The 22,121-nt window shown below is 44.8% G+C and overlaps 1 protein-coding gene and 1 non-coding gene across 5 annotated transcripts in view; one reads left to right on the top strand and one right to left on the bottom strand.

The window, feature by feature from the left end:
* Dgo (ankyrin repeat domain containing protein 6 diego) overlaps nucleotides 1–22,121 on the top strand; it is a 116,653-nt gene that overhangs the window by 64,420 nt on the left and 30,112 nt on the right. For all 4 annotated transcript variants that reach the window (XM_076898275.1, XM_076898278.1, XM_076898277.1 and 1 more), the window contains exon 4: nucleotides 5,433–5,534. In XM_076898275.1, coding sequence (XP_076754390.1) covers nucleotides 5,433–5,534 — 102 coding nt within the window. The remainder of the gene's footprint in view (nucleotides 1–5,432; nucleotides 5,535–22,121) is intronic.
* Nucleotides 17,614–17,734, bottom strand: Trnal-caa (transfer RNA leucine (anticodon CAA)). The gene is made up of 2 exons: nucleotides 17,697–17,734; nucleotides 17,614–17,658 (listed from the first exon to the last, which is right to left on the bottom strand). It is a non-coding gene; the product is annotated as a tRNA-Leu (tRNA).

The raw sequence follows: 22,121 nt of genomic DNA, 5'->3' as shown, positions 1-22,121 counted from the left end.
AGACCCAGAGCTAGTACAAGAAGGGGGGTTACGTTCTAAAAATTTATTAAAAACAAATAGTTTTTTTAATTCTACATAGAGAACTTAATTTTTATTAAAAATTTAAATGTATGAATAACACAAAGCAAAAGAAAACCAAAAATATTATTTTGATCTAACGCAACCCTAATTTAATGAATTTTTTCGTCGTCACTGCTCAGTATAATCTCAACCAAGAACGTTTCTTCGATGGAATGATATCGCCCTCATTCTCAGAACTTTTTTCTTTATTTAAAGTTTTTGTATCTTCTTCCCTCTTAAAAAGGGAAGGCAAAAATCTGTAATTGTACTTTGCTTTCTGGATCTTACCAGGTTATTGTAAATTTATCGGTATGGAGGTAGATAGTTTTGCAGCTCCCTTTTGAATTTTCGACTTCTCTCAGTGGAAGGGTCTGTATTCAAGAAAAATGATAAGCTTAGGCCTTCTTGTAACTTCTTTAATGTTGAATTATTAACTGCACAATCTTTAGGACAGCAAGCCTCGCCGCGGCTGTAGAAGTACAGTGTTGTACAAAGGTTTTCGCAGTTTTCTTATCGTGTTACAGCGAAATCCTGCTATAAGATGTCGTGTCGTGGCAGGGTTCTCGCAATTTACGAACCGTGTTATAGCGAAACCGTGTTGTATGAGGGCTAGCTGTATTTAAAACGAGAGCCAGGACAGCGGAGTATCACGGAATTCCCAGTACTGGACTCTTCCATCGAAAGAACAGAGGCAACAAAACAGTGTAACAGTTCCACGGAAAGGCAGCCTATTCCGCATCTCGGACTCCTAATCCGTAAATTCTTGGAGCGGCCGGCTGATTGACAGCGGCTCACAATGGCTCATATCTCAAGCTTTCTCGTATTTTCTACGGAACGCGGTGCTTTTTTCGCGAAAGAGAAATGTCTTCCTGCTGGTCGCAGTCGCAGACCAGCGTCGACTACTTGGCGGCTCTGGTTGGTAACGATCGGTACCGCAATGTCAAAATGAAGACGCGCCGCTGTATCTTCCTTTACGAGCTGCTTCCTTATCATTACGGTTCTACTGACGCAATTAACCGTAGGTGATTTCGAATGCTGAAACCTTCCTTCGAATTACTCCCACGGTAACCAAGAGATTATAGACGCTTATAATTTTCCTGTGAAACAAAAAGGAACTGGCCTCGCGATTTTGAAAGGAGAGGAACTGAACAGCGAAAAGATATTTTCTAAGCGGTTTCTTCTCTGAGCGTTGAAAAGAACTGTCAGGCGAGCAAGATTCTTCTAGCGTTCGTTTCGTAACGGCTGTCAGTCAAGTATAATCCGAGCGGTTGAAATTAACGCGGACAAGCGTGACGCTTAATTAAGTCACGAATTTTACGACGCTCGCACCTGTAAATAACGTTCGACGAGTATAATGCTCGAGCGACAAGCAAGAAACGAGCAAACACCTTGTCCCGGTTGTTATGTACGGCGGATGTTATTCGATCATCGGTCCGTTCCTCGTCGCCGCGTACTCGAACGATTAACGACGATGGTCGACACCCAGCTGGAATTGGCCTAATCCCTGGATTAAACGTGCGAGCGGCGCGCAGCTGACACGAGATGACCAGGCTCGCTTCCGGTGAAGGGTGGAACGACAAGGCGCTACCGCGATCGTTTTATTCGGTGGTGTTCGCTCGCTTCCTGCGGATGGGGTCATTTTTCTGGTTATTATTATTATTATTTTATGCTAAACACGGGTTCTTCGTATCGTAACAAAATAATTTCGTTAATTAGCCAGCGCAAGGTGTACTTCGAGGTACATTTCCTTATTCGCTCTACGTTTTACTTGTTCAAATGACTCACTTTGCGCTACAAATTCCTTGATAAGATAGCAAAACGCGCGCTAAATATATGTTTTCAACGCAGATCAGTAAGATTGTTATTAAGTATAATTCATTCGTACAGAATCCGTTGCTCTCATCGCATCCTCCCGGCAAATAAACGACGCCGCGATAGTTTTGCCGAGATCATAATCGCGTGATTAAGATAGAACTGTCTACGAGCGTCAAGCAGAAAGTATTCCACAGTTAGAAAGCACCGCGGTATGTATTAAACGATTTTTGTCCGCGCGGCAAGTAGTTTCCCTTCTCTTGTTAGGCTGTTACTCGCTTTAACGTCGCGTGAAATCGACACCTTCGTGAAACAGTTTGCACGTAATGATCGTAGCGCAGCGAGCTCGTAAGCATTGGGTAGAAGAAACGGTACCCGTGGTTTAAATCCATTTTTTGTATCGAGAAAAGGAAAAACGACGCACTCACGGCGCTCTCTAAATAGATTCCCGTATGTTCGTTTTTTTTTTTTTTTGCTTTGGAAACATTAGGAGGCTGAACGAAAGAGGATTCAGAAGGCGGAGATCAAAGGATCAAGATTCCTTATCGAACGATCTCCTTCATCTTACGTTCCCCGATCCCTATTCGCTCCAAGCCTCACAGCCCAGCAGTAACTCGAGCTTCGTTATCCCCGACAATCTTCGAACGGGGAAAAATGCATAGCTCGCGAGATATAGGAAGTCGACTAATTGTATTTGAAGATTGCCCGTTTAGCGTGCACCGTACTTAATCCAGCAGTAACGTGTGCACAGGTAGGATCAATATTTTACCGTTGGTAGAGCGTGGACCGAGCCCAGAGCCACGTTTCTCGAAAGTGGAAGCGACCTGGCTCTCCCAGATCGTATACGTGCTACACTGTTAACCAAGACCGCAACAGCTAACCACCGGTTAATTAATACTTATTCGACCCGAACCCGGTCATTTCCGTAATGACAGCGGGGAACAAAAGCCGGGTCCGTTCACCGCGTGCATTTTATTAGCCCTCAGGCTCCTACGATCGTCGCGTGTACAGGATTCTACGAGGACGTTGCGAATTACCTAGCAGATGTCGACGATCTCTGCGTGCGGATGGATTTCCTCGGTTACGATCCACGGAATCGTTGCGAGCAATAATATTATACGCGGTAACGTTTCAGCATTGGCTTGTGTCGCGTCACCTAGGGTTTATCACTGAGTTCGTTGGGATAGCAAGAAACGAAAATCAGACAAGATAATGGTTACGATAAACAAACGAACATTACACAGTCGATTAGAGAGTACAAGACTGTTAATATCGAGTAAAAAGCGAAAGCTGGCTCGACTCGAGCATGGGAAAGGGAAGGACGAGAGTTTTCTCGGTCGTTGGAGAAGGATGGCCACTGGTGAAGAGGGGTTCCATCACTCAGAGCCAATTTGAATGATTCATGAGTGCACGCGTCGCTGTTCAGCTGGCGAATGAAAAAAAAGAGGAACTTTCCCGTTTACATCCATAAGCTTGGCGATTTTCATGTAAAGCTTCCCTCCATCGTCGCTCGTTGGGAATCTGCAGCCACACGCGGCGGACGGGGTGAAGTTTCGCTCGGAGGGATTGCTTCATGATTTATGGAAGATGCGTCGGGTACCCACCGCGTCGGAATTATTGGCGAGATCCTGATATGTCTTCGTCGCAGTCGTCGTCCTGATTGTAAGACGGTAGTATCTCGCCACGTCAAATGGCCTCGCTGATCATTTGTCCATTTGCTGTGTCGTCGGGACACGAGGCTGCGTGCTTGAAAATTTCCGCCCATCCGATTCTCGTCCTGAACGGACGCTCCATTCTACGAGCGTCCGCGAGAAGATGTGACCCGAGAGAATCTTAAATTGCAAGCTTAGAAATGAATTCGGAATCTTAGATTTTCGATTCTTCTTTAGATACTTCAAATTTTTCAGTTCCTGCATTCTGAAGTATTAAAACTCCAGAGTTTTCGCTTAACCTGTAATCTCTATTATACATCGAACGCATGGTATTTGAATGCGGAATATTTCTAAGCATAATAAATAAATTCAGAATCTTAGATTTTCGGATTCTCCAAATATTTTAGTTGTTGCATCCTGAAGTGTCGAAACTCCAGAGTTTGAGCTCAACCTATAATTTCTATTATACATCGAACGCATGGTATTCAAATGCGGAATATTTCTAAGCATAATAAATAAATTCAGAATCTTAGATGTTCGGATTCTCAAATATTTTAGTTGTTGCATCCTGAAGTGTCAAAACTGCAGAGTTTGAGCTCAACCTACAATTTCTATTATACATCGAATGCAAAGTATTCAAATGTAGAATATTTCTATATATTTCGTAATAAGTAACGTGGCCCGTATCTGCTTTCGATTTCTTTCTCAAAACTGGACGCGAGCTTATCTGAAAGGATCAGATCGAGAGGAAAATTCCGTGGAAAGAATTTCCGTTTGCCCCGGGACAATAATCCGCGGTGTAACGTTTCACGCCTTTCTAAAATCGACGGATAGGAATCGTGATCGACGCCTACGTAGAATCACCGATCGGAACCCGTCGCGGCTGCTTTTTTCACGCCCGTTTCCTGCTTAACGGTTTACACCCAGCTACGTGGAACGTCGCGCATGTTAGACAACCCTACGAATTTATGCGCGACAGTTTCTCAGACGTGGACAGCCCTTCCGTGGACTACTTACACGCTAAACAATCTTGGTATCTTTAGTGGATCTTCTCTTGGTTGTACGCACACGATGGCCCAGACCCGTTGCAGTAACGACACCAGATAACGCGAGGCCCTTGAAATCGTCGAATTACTTGATTTGTGACTGTACGAAATACCCGCGGACACACACTTTCTGTCTCTGTTATCTCTTAATGAGATTGAAGCGTCCGCATTGGACATTTTATTGCCTGCCTCGTTTTTAGACACACGTCTCCCTCTCAGTCGAGCGATGCTGCTTGACTGCATCGACGCGTTCGTTGTGTTGATCGTAATTTGTACTTATTTTGATATTAAGCAAATAAGGTATTCTTGATTTGAAAGAAATAATAAGGGGTACGCGAGCATATCATTTCTACGCGACGTGGCTTTATAAATAGTCGAGGAACATTTTATTCGACGCGACTCGTTTCGATGTAATTTGAAATTTATAGCACGATAAATCAGAACGTAGGTAGAGTTTCTTCTGCTCGCGTCCAACGCTCGGAATTTTTAATACACTTTCTAATGGAATCTGACAAAACAGCTGAACGCTATCCATCATAATTCTTGGTAAAAGTTCACTGCTGGATGCTCGATTAAAGCGAGAACTGGAACAGAACGGATCTCAAGTTTAGGCACGTCCCACGTGGAACACGGGGTTTCATTTGTAAAAATAATACATTAGCGCAAGCAATTTTTCTGACCGGAGGAAAGCGTACTGATAAATCTTTCATGACTCGAGAATGTCACCGCGATCTTTACGGAATTCTTGTAATACTGGCACACCAGGGATCGACGTGTTTCACATCCTAAACGAGTAGTAAGAGCGTACAGGCGCTTGTTTATTTATTGCAAGCCAATGATTTTTCTTCTCGATTTGTTTCAGACTGGCGTCACACCTTTGCAGAGAGCTGCCTCGGAGGGACACTTGGAGGTAGTGGAACTGTTGCTGAAACGCGGTGCAGACGTTGCTCGACAGGACACTGTGGTACGTAGAAATTCTAATTTAATTATCGTTAGTAGATACTGCATCCTTTGCATGTAGACACTTCGTTAAATCGTCTCTAAATCTTAACGAAATCTCACTAAATCTTAACCGTACTTCTCTGCGCAACTTCGTTCTGGAGACTTCAACGCATGGTTAAGCGTTAAGCGACATCTGCTCCAAAAAGTTTCCATCCGACGCATTAAGTGTTCCACCATTTACTTTGCTACATCATCAATATAAACTCCTTCTAAATTCTACTGTGCAACCAGTCCTCGATACATTTGTTCTTTTAACTTGTTAAGCATTAAGCGATATCTTCCCCAAGAAGTCTCTATCTGACGCATCAAGTGTTCCATCATCTACTTTGCTACATCATCAATACAAACTCTTTCTAAATTCTACTGTGCAATCAGTTTTCGATACATTTCTTCTTTTACCTTGATCTCAAATTTATTTTTCAATTACAACGCCATCCGAATCACGAGATATTTCGTTCAATTAATTCTCCCTGAAACGAACCCGTGCATCAGCCTCGATTATATAGTATCTTCGAAAGCAACGGGTCGCACGAGGCAGATCGTGTCGAAGCTCGTGGAAACGAGCCGCGCAAAAACGTGTCGCCGCGGCAAAAACGCATTTTTCTTCCGTTTACCAGTTTCTTTGCCCGAACGAATCCGGGAATGCGCTTGGTGGTACATCGATACGAGCGTCTCTCGCTGGCGAGGGCCCCCAGCGCGCAGCACGCGGTCCACCGCGGGGAAAAAGGAGGAACGCGGCGTGGAAAAAACGCAGGCGAGGCGAAGAGAAATCGCTACCAGGAAGAGACGCCGCGCGGCGCGGATGGCAATAATTTCGCGTTCTTTTTAGAAGAAACAATTTACGAGGATTTTTGCGGCCCCCTCATTGACAGCGGTCTTTTATCACTTTCTCGATGGTGATCACCCCGAGGCGTGCACCGCGTCGATTTCCTCCGTTCCGGCAGCGCTGTTCGTTTCGTAACGCTCAGCGTGTCCTCTCGCTCGCGTTGGTTAACGAGAACGCGACACTCTCGGCCACGGATAATAAATCCGCTTGATAGCTAAGATTACCCACGGCGAGTAGTATAAAGTATCCGCGACAGCCACCGCGACTCCGCGGCGTAAATCGGCGAAAGTAAATTGGGAAATCGCTGGCGATCCGGCGATCTCCGTTTCCTACGGCGAGGCGTCTCGAAGCGTTCGCCGCTGCGATGCTCGCGCGCAACGGGAGATAAATTCGCGATGGAATTTGATACGAGCTAAAGGTGCGCGTGGAATATGGTAATGTAGCGTGAATTATAGGTTTATCGCGCGAGATTGGTTTATTCGAATTATTGGCTCGATCAGCTGGACCATTTAAACCCCCTACTCGTCCCCATTTGCTTTCTTATTTCACAATTTATGTTTGTATCCATTTTTTATTTGGAGAACTGACACAACAATGCAATCCATCGAATCGACACTTGAACGTAAGTAAAGTTAACTTTAAGTTAGCCACTGTTGACCATCCGCATCGAGTTTACTCCAGTTCACGAGTACGACACGCGACGCCATGTTGGTGCACCATTCGCACATTAATACCACCAATAAGTACTTGAAACGCAACGCGATAATTGTTGTGGAAACAGAGCCTGCTCTTCGATCGACACTCGACCACGAGTCTCGTTAATATCGTATGCAAATCGAGCGCAGAGCTTCGCGGGCGCCGATGAGAGCTTCCATCGGCGATTACCTCGTCGACGACGACGGGGACGCCTCATCAGAGGTCAGAGTATTACTCGAATCGATAGTCAACGCTGTGATTACGTCGTAAAGCATTTAATGGGTGTCATTACCGATATTGTATCGCGTTTATCCGGGGCCCCCGTTAAGGAGCCCCGCGTTCGATCGGCGACAGGCGATTTCGTGGCTCTCGTAAGCCGACAATTTCGCGGGGAGAGGACGCGCAATGAGGGGCACGAAAATCACGATAGGCGTGTATATCTTACGTCTTAATGACGGTCATCGATTGATGCGTCGAGCTGCCGGGATCGATCGCGAAACTTGCTCGACGTACCCTTAGATGGTATTTACAATGTCGAGGAAGAAGCGTCGCTGCACGAAACGGTTAAGCGGTATAATTAATCGTAAGTGTTTGCAGGCGAGGCTGTGCGGCTCGAGAGTGGAAATTTATACCCGAATTCGGTGTTTTTTCCCTTTCTCAGACTTCTGGGTAGACGCGAAGTAGATGAAAGTAGTCGAGCAACGAACGAAACCAAACGCTGTTAAACGATAAAAATGGTATATGTAAATATATGCTTCGAGCAAACTGAACTTTTTCAACGCGCGTAGGAAATTATAGTTAGCACCTCTGTGCTAGTTCGTTCGAAAAATATTTGTCTCTACAATAATGCTAATAACGATAGCTCAGTACAAGTTGAAACCTTCGAACGAGCCATCAAACACTTACTTAGGACATTTATACCAAAGGACTCGTTCGAGTAATTTTAAAAAATTCACAGCGAGCGTGTACAAACCTTCTTCCTACACCATCGTGCGTACATTTTCCTGTGAATTTTCTCAATCTCCGATCTCTTTGAGGGACCAATCGAAAAATGCTCGATTCGAACAGTCCCAGAGGGGTAGAGACTCGGTATCTCGAAATAAACAATCTTGCCAGTGGAAGAGGGGACCCTTTCCATCGTGCGATACTCGCGGCGAGGTTTTAACAAGATCCATGGTGGAATTTCGCTCGACGGGGAGTCCCAGGGGCTTCCTGGCCATTTTTCCAACGGCACGGCGATCCACGATGTTATCCCGCGGGCTCGAGTGACGCGGCGGCGGCGATATCCTCGCGGCAGCCGGGATGCAAATGTCAAAAGAGTCGCGAGCGGCCAGGAGCAAAACGGCGAAGAGCAGGAGGAGACTCGCGAAGCGGCTATCGACGCTCGTGGATCGATTCCCGATAGGGGAGGGAAAGAAACCGCGCCGGTAATGCGCCACTAGCCATCGCACGCTCCAAGTCTCCTCTCTCACGAGGAGAGAGACGCATTCTTTTGCCAGCGACGACGACGGTTTTGTTCGAACGGATCGTCCGAGCAAAACTGCAACGCATGTCGTTTTGCTCGAGCAAAGCAAGAATGTTGCCGATATTTTTCTCCACCAGCTGATACAGGTTGCTCGCTCTCACAGCGAGTTGAGAACGGGGTGATCGAGTAAATCGTTTCGTTCGAAGATCAGATTTCCTTGGATTGGGCCTGCAAGTTTTATGGAACAGTATCGAACTGCAGATGGGACTAGTTGCTCCGGTTTTCTATTCCACGCTCTATATTATGTCTTCTCTCGACGACCTTCTTTTTTATGGTACTCGTAGAGCCATTTCCAATCACCCTCGTCCTCGTTTCCTCTCTCTGACGTATTCTCTTTTCTCTGATTCATTTTTATTCGACTATTATACATATAGAACGTCGCGCACGAGTGAAAAGGCGGAATCGAAGTTGGAACGTCGGCCATTTCCAATCACCCTCGTCCTCGTTTCCTTTCTCTGACGTATTCTCTTTTCTCTGATTCATTTTTATTCGATTATTATATATATATATAGAACGTGACGCGCGCGAGTGAAAAGGCGGAATCGAAGTTGGAAAGATTCGAAGGCGCGATAGACGTATCCTCGAAGCGTCGTTCGGCAGTTCGTTCGCCAGGCTCTCCGCGTCGTGGTTCTTTTTACCGATTTTCACGAGCGATCCCCTCGTTGCTCGTTTTCTACCCCTGCCGTTCTTTCATTGCAATCGGACACCGTGATCTCCTCCCCACGGGCGGTTTTGCCAACGCGAGTCGATAATTGCTTCATTTGGATACGAGGCTGCGGATAGGTTAATTGCAAGCTTCGGGTCCCGACGCGATTGAAAAACCGATATCGCGTGCGTTACTTTGGATCCGCCGCGAACGCTGCTGATGGATTAAGCGTACTTGCTCGGTGAAATTAATAACAGAGTAGCCTCGTGGATGATGCATTGAATTCCTGCGGAATTACGTCGAGATTCGTTGGATTTTATAAATTAAAATGTATAGTTTATGCGCGACAATAGCAGCTTGACGAACGTTCGTCTCAATGCTGATCTGACGATGCAACGCGGTTCTAAATGTTTCTCACCTCGTAGAAATGATTGAGATTGTTTGAAGGAATGACTTCAGCTCGACCACACGCACGGCTTATTCATTGCTGTAATAAAATATATTGCATTAGCAATAACGATAAATCGGTTTCGAGCGTACTACAAGGGAAAGTACTCGCACTACGTAATCGGTGTGTCGCGCTCGTTAGAGACGCGTCGCCTTAATGCGGCCTCATAGAAAAGTGCGGTAACTAGCACTAAACTGGAATAGCGATAAAGCGATTCGAGGAGGAATTTGCGCGCGCTGGATACTCACCTTGGCGACATTAGTCTTTCATCGCGTTCTCTTTATTAGACAATAAATATTACCCTTTTTAAAACCGTATTATTCCTCTAATTGGACTGCGAGGGATTAGATATATCGATGTAGCTGCGCTTTTTCCATCGATCGGCAGAACGAGTGACTTTTAAATGATCCAGTTGTAGTTTTACGATTAGTAGTATCCCGTGATTAGAAAATAAGGCGTCGATCGAAGTAAATCGAAATAGAAAGAAATTCTCACTGCATCGCCGAGAGTGAACTGGTTTCGACGCCATAACGCGGAATATTTATGCCTCCACTGTCTGTTGATACCATTTTACGTCCTTTAAACTCGATCTATAAATCAGGTACTGTACGAGAAACCGAAACGATCTTATTTCGAGCGCATCGATGTAACTGTAAATTGACTGTAAAGGAACACGCTCGTGGTAACACATTTCGCAAATGTTCAGGTCCGACGTGTATACACGTCGTTAAGTAAACGGTTTCACCGCTGGAAAAGAGGTGCTCGTGTAACGTATGCAAACATTATCGGCGAGCAAATATAAAGGCGCTAGAAATTCTTATAAAACGGCGCTTTACAATCTCGAGTGCTGTCGAGGGGTTCGACGAGGGGCGTCGAGTTCGAGGGGTGCTAACTGGCGTCGATGACTTCGTCTTTGAGCATTCGAGCTTTTCACGATCGTTGTACGCGCTGTTTGGTTTAAGTTACGATACGTTTTCACCTTCCTCGCACCATTGAAAAGCCTTCGTTTCCCTTCGTTTCTAATTCTAAAATTGCAATAATTTAATAATTTCACATAACAGAGCTCAGTCGAATGTCTCTCGACGGTACCCATCAATCTGCGCACGTTTAAAGCTATTTATGTCTCCTTACACGCTTTACGATCGAGTTAAAATGAAAATTCCAATTTACCCGTCGAATGGCTCAATTAATTCGGTTCAGTTCGACAACACGAGCGTGGAGCTCTTTTAATTTCTAGATACTCGTGGAATACGATCCTCTGGGGAACTGGAAGTAAACCATTAGTGGCTATCGTCAGGCGATCGAGCTGCTCGAAAAAAAGAAACGGGAATGACAAAAATTGAAAACTACTTTTAGACGATGCGCCGGTTTTTTTTGCGTATCCCGCGCGCAATTACATACGCGGGCAAGAAGAGACACGCGGCGGATCGTACCTCGCAACCATGCGCAGGATGACTCACTTCCGTTCCCTTTTATTACTTTTATTGATAATTACAGGTGTCATCATCTCGGAGGATGAAGGTGTTGCGCAACATTTTTTTCTATTTTTTTATTGGAAAATCTAGACGTATTAACGATCGAAGGTTCTCTCGCGAACCGACTCGTTTCATTTTGCGCTATCGCTGAACGAGGAAGCGCAAAGCGGTACACGCTACGTGCTATCGACTCGATTTATTCGAACATTAATTTGTTACGTTACTCCTTCGTCTTTGGAGACCGTCAATTACTGAAGCAGGAACCTCGCGCAGCAATTCCACGCGATTATGTTTTTCGCACCATAGCGATAAACTGAGACAAAAAAGCATCGTTTAAAGTAATTGAATCTCGTTACGGGCTCGTAATGAGTTCGACCAAATTGAATCGCACGCATAGACGAATTACTTAGAGCGAGAGGGTAGACGGAAAAATTCGTGACGCAGCTGTGCATTTCTATGGCTTGTCTGACCATGATCTCCTTGTAGAGCTTAATCTACTTATACGATCGCCAGAGTCATGAACCTCGCGCATACATGACCGCTTACTGGAACATGTAACCAACCGGTGTCCCTTCGCACTTTGGTCACGAATCGTGCACGGAGTTACGCGTCTTCTAATATTTCTATACAAGTCGAATCTTTATGTAACTTCGACTCGTTACAGTCGAGTTTGCATTCGACGCGCGTGCGACAGTTTCAATTTCGTTTCTTCGAGCCCACTGCGGTCCCTCGACCGAATCCAGCCGGGCGTTTTCGCCATAAAGGTAGCTTTGGGTGAACAAGGCGATTTCTCGTTCGGACGGGACGCTTAGTGGTTCTGTTCGCCTCATTTGTCACATTTACAACGCCTTATGGGCCGGTACACTTGACCGCGAAAGTCGATCGGCGCGGACCACGTCGATGCCCGGTTTCCATGTTCGCGACAGGGAGTTTTCTTTGTGGCATACGCCGCGTGATCCACTTTGCTTTTTACCGCTGCCACGCTCGCGACCGTTCGTCTGATACCGCATATAACGACGCCGGTTCACAGGACTCGCGCGGCGCTGTCTAATTAAAAGGAAGGCTACTGTCGCCGTTTTTCCGCACGGCTCGTGGAAACTGGCCCTAAAAACAGCGATCATCATTCGCTTTTTTCCACGGGAAAATTGATATTGAAATACTTGACATTTTTATAAAATACTTTGCTACTCGAAATAGCCAAATATCTTCTTCTCTCGATTCTTTAAATCCAGAATGAAAGCAAGCTAATTTCTGATCAAATGGAAGATCTAGAAGAGCGCTAAAATTCTAGATTCTAAAATGTTGAAGATACCCTGCTGACCATTTTATAACATCGCTCAAGAAGGCTACTGTCGCCGTTTTTCCACACGGCTCGTGGAAACTGGCCCTAAAAACAGCGATCATCATTCGTTTTTTTCCACGGGAAAATTGATATTGAAATACTTGAGATTTTTATAAAATACTTTGCTATCCGAAATAGCCAAATATCTTCTTCTCTTAATTCTTTAAATCCAGAATGAAAGCAAGCTAATTTCTGATCAAATTAAAGCTCTAGAAGAGCGCTAATATTCTAGATCCTAAAATGTTGAAGATACCCTGCTGACCATTTTATGACATCGCTCAGAAGAAACAAATAATCGAACAACTCTCTCGTTCCCCTCATCGCACGAAACCACCGTCCAAACAAGTTACCACCAGCATCGCGGTAGAAATCGGTTGGCGAGCCCCGAAGGGGGTGCTCGACCTCCGTAATCGTGCCTCCCAGCGATCATTCGTCGCGACAAAAAACGCTGGATGGCGTAAACCGCTCGCGTATCCGCAGCGGTCGCTGTTCCACCGACGGGGCGGCTTTAACGTCTTCTTCTTGCCCTTCTTGACTTCCTCGCGGTTAAACGCCCCGCTTCCTGGCCCCTCCCGCGGCAGAAGTCGATATACGCCTCGCGACACGTGAACCACGCATGTAAAGCGAGAACGGAGGAGCACGCGATCGTCCATCACGACACGTAGCACCGGTAACTGGGAAATTGCGGCTCGGAATTGCCGCGATCGTAAAAGTTACGCGGCGCACCGGCTCTGTACACGCTCCTGAACGCTCTAAATTCACTTTACCCGTTTGCGGCAGTAACGACGCCCGGATCGTCCAGCGAGAACGCTCGTTTATAGGAATCGTCGATTTTTCCGCTTGGAACAGTTAACTCGCGAGTGCTACTCGGCTGGAATGTCTTTTATTGGATAACACTTTTTTTTTACCCCCCCCCCCCCCCTCTCAGCTTTTTTCCACCGCTTTTCATTGCTCGTTGCATTTTTCATCAGCGGCGAGGTTTATAGGCAAGCTGAAAAAGTCGATAGGAATTTAATTAATTCAATTCAATGTATATATATAAATGTTGTTTGTAAGAGAACAGCTTTATGGCTCGTAAACAAACATGGAATATACAGACTGTATAATCATAGGTATTAATAAAATTGTATAAAGAAACTTGGTGGATATAGCAAGTATTGTGTGTATAAAATTATCATTAGTAATAGCTGTTTTTATATTTACCACGTTTTTGTAAAATTCCATCGCATTATAACGCCATGGATAGAGTCCGTAGTCGCTATTAACGACGGAAATTTATTACTCGCTTGAAAAAGCTGACAGCCTTGTTCCGCATATACGATTAATAAAAGGTATTCATTAATACAAACACGCTGGTGAATAAAGAAAAAGAAACTATGTAAACGGTAATGAACAAACAACGAGCAGCAGATAGAGCGTCGTATAACCATTATACCGTTTCTTCTTTTTCTTCTTCGGCCTCCTGTTCACCGCCCTTCGGACGGCGGACGAAGAACGAGCGTAACAGCAGCGTTCCAGACGGCTGAAGAACGCGAAACCGCGGAACGATAAGAAACACGATCTAAACGATGTGTAATCGTTAACTAATGCCAAACGAAACGGAGACGATACCTTATAAATCGGGCAGCGTCCGCACGGCGAACACGGGGCTCGCGCGCTCGATCGCGGATCGTGAATTCTTTATTGATCGCCAGCAACCCCCATAAATCGCCTCCAGCGAATACGGGGTTCGGAGAAATTGTTGCATCCAGCCTGCCCGACGCGCGCCATCGTTTTCGCGTAGCGAAAGTGTAAGTTCGAAGTGGCACGATCCATTCGATCTGGCGTTTCGTTGCCATAATCGGCAACCATCGAGTGTTCTGTTCACGCGACGCAGGATCGAGCAGGCTACTGTGCCGTGGTTTACACTTTCTAGTTGAAAACTTTGCTTTTTCCTTCGTTTTACGACGATGCGAGGATTTGTGGGAAATCGATTGAGTTGGAGAATGTTAATTTTGGTGGATTTGGAGAATTGTTTAGATCAGCTGTGGCGAATCTTTTTATATAAGCGTGTCAAGTGTTGCAGTTATTTTTTTGTTCATCTTATGGTGTGTCATGGATGACTAATGAGGAGTAGTCGAAGAAATAAAAAGTAAAGTATCGATTAGGTTGGAGAATGTTAATTTTGGTGGATTTGGAGAATTGTTTAGATCAGCTGTGGTGAATCTTTTTATATAAGCGTGTCAAATGTTGCAATTATTTTTTTGTTCATCTTATGGTGTAGCACGAGTGACTAATGAGGAGTAGTCGAAGAAATAAAAAGTACATTTACGTGGAATATATAGGAAATTCGATTTTTTAATGCTTTCGCGAGTATTATTCATGATGCGAGTGAACAGAGGGAAACGTGTTGCGCGGTATACTTTTAATCTCGTACGTATTGTACAATATAAGAGAGAATCGGTAGCTGTAGTCCGGTGAAAGTGATCTGAACACGTCTATCAATCTTTTTGCTACGCTCACGATTTATTGGACTTTCACGTGTACGTATGTACGCCTGTGCAAACGTATTCAAGTGCAAGTCGGCTCGACTGCCATAGGAACTTGTAAAACTGGCGTCGCGTGGCGGACTCGGTGAAGAAAAATGCGGGATAAAAGTATCGTGATAAAGGCGCCTACGCATCTGTTTTCTGTTTCAACTTTTTCTGCCACTTCGCTGACCAGTAATGGCAGTGTAGTGCGTATCCACGCCTGGTGGTATCTATTTCTAACTGTTCTTCAACAATTATTCTAAAGACTCGAGACAGTCGTTTCTTTTACACCGTATAATATACTTTCAATTATCAGCCAATTATCTCTGTAATCACCAGCATATATAAAACTGTATCTTAATTACCCACCACGCGATAGCCGAGTTGTAGCAGGTGCCATTTTTCATGCGAACCAGTATTGCATTAGCAGAACCTAATTAATGGATAACGCGCTGAACGAACGTGAAAATCGAGAACGGAGACGGTGTCGGTCGTTTTAACTGATAAAACGGAAAAACGACTGCCGTGTTACGCGAACCGTCCCGTCTTTCGTGTAATTCACGCGAGCACGTGCAAGCGCAGAAAAGAAATATCTTTACGCCTTGTTTGAAGCGCGAGTCTTCCAGTTGCGATCTTGTTTGCTCGATTTACTGCGATCCTCTTTTTACGCTGGTGGTTCCAATTGTGGTTTCAGAGGAATTGGCGTTATTTATGGTTCAGCAAACAAAGGCGCGCCTCGTAAGGCTACGTAGAAAAAATTATGCTATCCGGGATTATTTTATATTCTCTGTAATTTTATGTAAATACAGAGGGTGTCTACGGTTCGTACTAGATTATTCTTCTTGCACTAGACTTATCCAAACAATCTGCAATTTAAAAATTCGACTACACAAAAATCCAACCACAGTTACGTTACGTGTATACTTGGATGCATTTCTCGAGTCTCCATCGCGCGAACTTCAAATGCGCCAGTTCGTAAACACCTACGTCGCTCTAAAAACGCCTCGAGGGTACCCAGCGTTGGTCCAGGAACAGGTCTAACAACGAGGTGTCGTCCAAAAGCAAAAACCACCTCGGTTCCAGCTCGCTTGTAACTCTCCCGTGTAATGATACGTTGTCCGTCTAATTGCCAGAGCCGAGAAATTAGAAGGGAGAGGTAAATGGCACCGTGCGATCACGATTTCGCGGGATCGACACTTGTACGGTATCGGTGCGCCTTTCTGAAGCATCGATCGGGCATCAATCAGAAGCAGCATGGCGCTCGTTAGTCGGTACGCGCTGCCAATCTCGAAACAAAGTCCAGGAAACCCGAGTCATAAGTCACTAACTGTATAACGTTCCTCCTTTAATGTGGCTCGATAATGCGGTTATAAAATGTATCGATCTCTCTTTCTCCGCGTTAGGAGATGGATCGATTAGAGGACGATTTCTTCTTTTTTCGCCATAGGTCGGATGATGGACGAGCCTGGTGCGGTTTAAAATGTGGGAGTGCCACGGTTGATTAGCCTAGATGGTGGTAGCTCGCTATGATTTAGTTGTGTCGTTTTTTCGAGTCGATCGACAGGCTGGAAGATTAGTATCGCGAGATTAATGATGGATCAGGGGACATTTGTTGGTTCCAAGAATAGGACGTTCGATGACTACATTAAATTGTTGAGTGTGGAATTTCTAAAGTTCTTCGAATGCGATATTGTAAAAATGGGCATCCAGCGTGATCGTTTAGTTAGATAAACACATTTTCAGAGCCGCCTCGGTGAACTCTATACGCGCGGTTCCACTTCCCAATTAAGATCCATTGTTCGTGCATTCCAGGCTCGCTCATGAACTCCATCGACGAGCGGTACATCGACGAGGAAGTTCATTCCAGGCGATAGTAAATTTCATTAGGTGACTGGAGCCAGATAACGCGTGCCATATGCCAATTCGTTTCGCGTCATTCGAAATGGCATTCGCCGCCGTTTAAGGGCATTATTACTGCGCGGCGTGTTTCCGAACGAAGTCAGACTTATTGCGGAGGTCGCGTCCATTGTATCCGCGGCGTTCGTAACCGTGCAATATGGTAATCGCGTGGGAAAAAAATAGACGCTATAGAAACGGAGCGAACGGTAAAACCGTGCAAGCAGGAAGAGAGGAAGAGAGAAAGAGATAGCTGGATGTAGCGTTAAAATCGTTACAGATATTATATCACCATTGTAGTAGATTTCGTAAGCCTGATTGCGAACGCTATAACTGTATCAATATGTTGCACGAACCTCTTACCAAGTAGTGATAGCGTTGAAGTTACGCGATGGAAACGTACCTTTGACTTACGATATTTTTTAGAGACATGTTTAAAAAATATACATATATTTTGTGCAACGTTTACGTGAAATAAAAATGCAAATGATAGTGGATAAGTACATGAAGGTTAAAGAAGAAAAAGTATTGGTGGAAGCGAGACTCGAACCGTCGACGGTTCGCATGGCATTCCTCACCGCGTTTCTAGGTATTCTGAACGAAAATAATGGATAATTATCGCGTTGGTAATTACGTTTCGATGTTTGCAATTATTGCGTGGAAATTGCAAAAGAATTTGTCAGAAGTGGGATTCGAACCCACGCCCTCATAGAGGACCAGAACGCCCAGAAATACTCACTTAGTGAGTAAAGGTGGAAACCTTGAGTCTGGCGCCTTAGACCGCTCGGCCATCCTGACATATAAAAGCCTACGTTCAACATGATGCTTATAAGTCAGTAAATAATATATATAATAGCATGTTATCAACAATAAATATTTATCCGGAATTCTCTTCATTTATATATCATTCGTGTTAATAGAACATTACTGAAGAAATAAGAAATTTCATTTATGAGTAGAAATAATCAGTGCAGGTATAACATAATTATAGTAAGAATAACATAATTAAAGTTAGAAAATTATAGTATTTTCTAAACAATATTTAATTATATAAAGTTTTATTGCAGCAGTGTTTCGGATGACTAAGGTTTTACTCGTCGAAATTAATCCATACACGGAATCCGTCGTGAAGTTAAAACGATTACGCGGTCATTAAATAATAAAAAACTATTCGTGCATGGGCGACACGTAAATCAGCCTTTTCATTTACAAAATAAGCCAGACCGTTGTTCGAGAATTGGATTTCATGGAACTCTGGTATCACGTAAAAAAGAATGTAGCGATAGAGTAGATTTACTATAGAGTACAAGACACATACTCTAACTTGTAACATCAGAAACGATCCACACAACTGATTACTCGGTTAAACTAATTCGAATACTTAGACATTCAATAAAATTATAATTATATAACTTTTCGCATAACATCTGTAATTTTCCAGCAGAGTAGACGAAGTTACTGCAATTTGTTTCTATCGTTATATACTAAAAACTATTCTCATTGTCTCAATTGAGGAGCCCCCAAGTTCAAAGACAAATTTCGAATGCCTCGAAGTGCAAAGAGTTAATACCACTTAAGAACTCCCACAATGGAAGCTCGCAAACGATAAACCTGCAGGCACCATCGACCGCCGTTTCGATCCATCGCTGGCAACACCACTCGTTCTAATTCATTCTTATCTGGGCCCAGGTACCCGAACCCTGGTCCCTTCTCCATCCACAAAAAGAACGCATAATCAACTCCAACGAACATACGAAACGAAACAGGAGAATTACGATTCACGGTGCGCGTTCCTCTCGATCTCCCTCGCGTTCGAGCCACCCACAACTTCGACAATGGCGTGGGAGCAGCAGAGGTGTCAGTGGCCGTGGCATATCTCGACTTTATTACACGACTCGGTCCATCTATACGCTTAGAAAGGCCGTATCGAAGACACGCGCGTCTCTACGACCTCGACGGGGAGGGTTGCATCGCGGAGACTATTTTACGAGCCACGAATCGTCGTCCAAGAGAAGTTTGGTCGGCGTCCGGTCGTATTACTCAACGTCTTATGGGATCTTACGGGTAGCTCGTAAATCATTACGAGTGATTGAACGGATCGTTCGCTATTCCAACCGAGAGGGTGGAACTGGCGAAAATATCACCGACTAAATGCTGGTTGCTGGACATTGGGTGATTCTGAAAGTTGCAGACGAATCCTCTATTTTTGTTTCGCGAAGCTGAAGGGTTTCTAAGACTAGGAATTTATTTCTGCGTGCTCAGAATAGTCGTGACAGGGTGCAAAGTTGAGAAGTCCTTTTTAGAGCTTTTATTTGGTGTGGTATCGAGAGATTCTCCAAGGAGACTGCTGTTCTGGTTATCGTCTCTCTACCTCGTCGACGCGATATATTTTTCGCATCTTTCGATTGGTTCTTCAATGTTTTTTCTAAATACCAATCAGTCCCGTTTTTCGACTTTTAAGCTACCGCCTTCTTCGAGGAGGGTGGTGGTGTTTTTGGTGGGAGCTGATTTTGTGGCTACCATTTTAGGGTAGCTTGGCTACGGGCAGAGGACCCTTCTGAAATCCCCGGTTTATGGTTTCCGCATGTGCCATCGAGGCCGTTGGAGAAAGTTAATTTATCGCATACTTGGAAAATAATAAAAAGAAATAAGAAGAATAAAAGCTTAAATCGTTTCTTAAAAAATGACTTGATAAACCGTGCTAATTGTTTGTAGCGGAAGGCCTTCTATTGTGCCTTACTGTTAGACGCTACAAAGCTGTTTGCTATTCAACGATGGTACTCTCATTATCAACAATCAATTGACTGTATTCAATTTAAATGCGTCAAACGCTAAATCGGAAACCGGAAAATTAAAAATACAAACTAGAGCCGGGGCAGCCTGAAAAAGGCAACAGAAAACGAGTTCATATCTAGGAGAAGAAATGGAAGTAATTAATCCTCGTTTATTTTTACTCCTACAAAAGACTGGTTTCGCGAAACGATCGTCCCGGCCGCGATTTCTTAGCGACGCCTCTTAGTCAAGCGACGAGCGTTCGAGTGAAAGTGCGACGGCCGAATAGAAAAAGTCTCATCCTCTGCCGGGCATGGAATTACAAGCGCGATAATTAGCCGTGAAAGTGTATCGGTAAGAAGCGTCCTATAAGACGAACGCGTCCTTTCGCGCGGTTATATGCTCGAAGTGAAAGAAGCCACGCTTCAATTTCCCCCCACGTTTGCTCAGCGTAATCACGTTATCAATCTTCTAACTGCCGCACGATCGAGAGAAATCGCGATAGCCACGTAAAAACCGTGGCTAACCGCTGTCGATACCCGATGTCCACCGTAAACCCACGTCGTACTTTTGTCCAATTAAACTGACGCGTATCTCGCGTCGCGCCTTCGCGATGCTGTGTTATTTTACACCAGCCGTTGGCCCAGATTTCTCTGCGCTTTATACGGTAAAATTGTATTCCGGGATGCTCGACGGCAATGTTAACGGCGTTAGCATTCCCGTGTCGTTCGACGTTTGTCCTGTCCTGCGCGGTTCTATCGATATATGGCAGAGTGAAGCGGAGGGAAATCGCGGAATTAAGAAATTAAGTTTAATTAATTGCTGCTTCAACCTCGAGGGTAATCCCGTCGGGAAATTAATTACGCTTCTGCGCTCTTCGAGCATCGCGATTTAAATTCTAACCGATGTTTGTCGTCTTCATCCATCCTGTCGATTCTTTAAACACGTAACGCATACGATATTTTTAAAATAATATTTAAAAAATGTGTAGAAAGGCTGTTCGATGAAATCGTTTGAAATCTAATCGAACGAGCGCTCGAATAAACGCCTGGTTGTATAACAAAAAGGGGAAAAAGGAAAGAGGCGAGTCATGAATCAAAAGGCAGCGCGATTTCTATCGAATCACCCAGCTCCCGTTTCAATTACTTTATTGCGGGTATCCCGTTCCACGGTCTCGCGGCTTTTTGCCGCGGTTCACGCGAAAGCGTAAGGAGAACAATTTCGCGTGAATTTATAACAGCAGGAAGTGGTGAAAAAAATCCGCTTCCAGCAGCGTGACCGACGCGGAATGTCGAGATCCTCGCTGGTCCGCGATCAAACGGATGAGCGGATCCACAGCCCCGAGCTGCAACTAGGATGCACCGGTGCAACGTATGCAAAGATGTTATGCGCTGGCTACGGCCAGCTGGCTACTTACGCGATAGAGGTGAACAAACTCGCGTTGCTTTTATCCCCATCTTTCTTACGCATCTCAGCTCTTTTAATATCGCGATACGTGTGTCCATCCGTGCATAGACACGCGGTCATTTCATTTCGTCAATAACCGCGATGGTAACGACGCTCTCGAGTTTCATCGAACGCAGCCTCCACGGCGGTTTGGTCGACTCGAATGGGAAGTATATTGGAAAATTATTATCCTGCCGTTCGAGCTGTCCTGTTCGTTTAGGTAATTAAATGGTGAAAGGTAAAGGTTGGCTCGCGCGATTAGAGAGTTTCCTTCGTACAGACGTTGTGCAAAACACGTGGAGATCGAAGGGGAAGCGGAATATACCAGTCCCCGCGGTTTTTCTTTTCTGCTTTTCCAGAGGGAATAACAAACTGGTTACACGTGTCTTTTCGAACAGTGTAACTTTATCCTGAGAAGTTTTTTTCGCAAGATCATAAATAACAAAGTTGCTCGGTTGTGTCCGTTTGTATACACCAGTCTGCGAGTGTGTGATATGTACGATCCAGATGTACATAAGCGCGTGCGTATGTAGGGATGCGCACATATTTAAAGCGCGATCATTTCCAAAGACGATAACCACTTATCAGGTTGGAAATCCCGCGGGCTGAGCGTGGCCATCTTACGGCGTACGTGAGATAATGGCGGAGCTGCTGGCAACTTCTGACGTTGATTCTCTTTTTAACCGTAAATCGGCGGCCCCTTAGAAGCCGCGATAAATTACTTTACGCCTGAATCAGGGCTAACGTCACGGAATCCCGGCGAAATGCGCCCCGGCGTTCTCTCTCGTGTGTAGCGTTCGTTTCGTCCGCTGGCCTCGTTAGAAATACCTTAATGACTCAGCTGGAGACCGGTAACGAGATCGGAGTTATGGCGGGAGGTACGATTCCGTCGGGGGCGAACGTAAATTCGCCGAAAATTTTATGGCCGCCCCAGAAACTTTATCGAGTACGACCGTTTCGTTTGGTA

This window comes from Xylocopa sonorina, chromosome 7, assembly GCF_050948175.1.
Source record: "Xylocopa sonorina isolate GNS202 chromosome 7, iyXylSono1_principal, whole genome shotgun sequence".
Classification (NCBI taxonomy): Eukaryota; Metazoa; Arthropoda; class Insecta; order Hymenoptera; family Apidae; genus Xylocopa; species Xylocopa sonorina.
The sequence above is the reverse complement of the archived record's forward strand: the minus strand, read 5'-3'. Positions and strand labels throughout refer to the sequence as shown.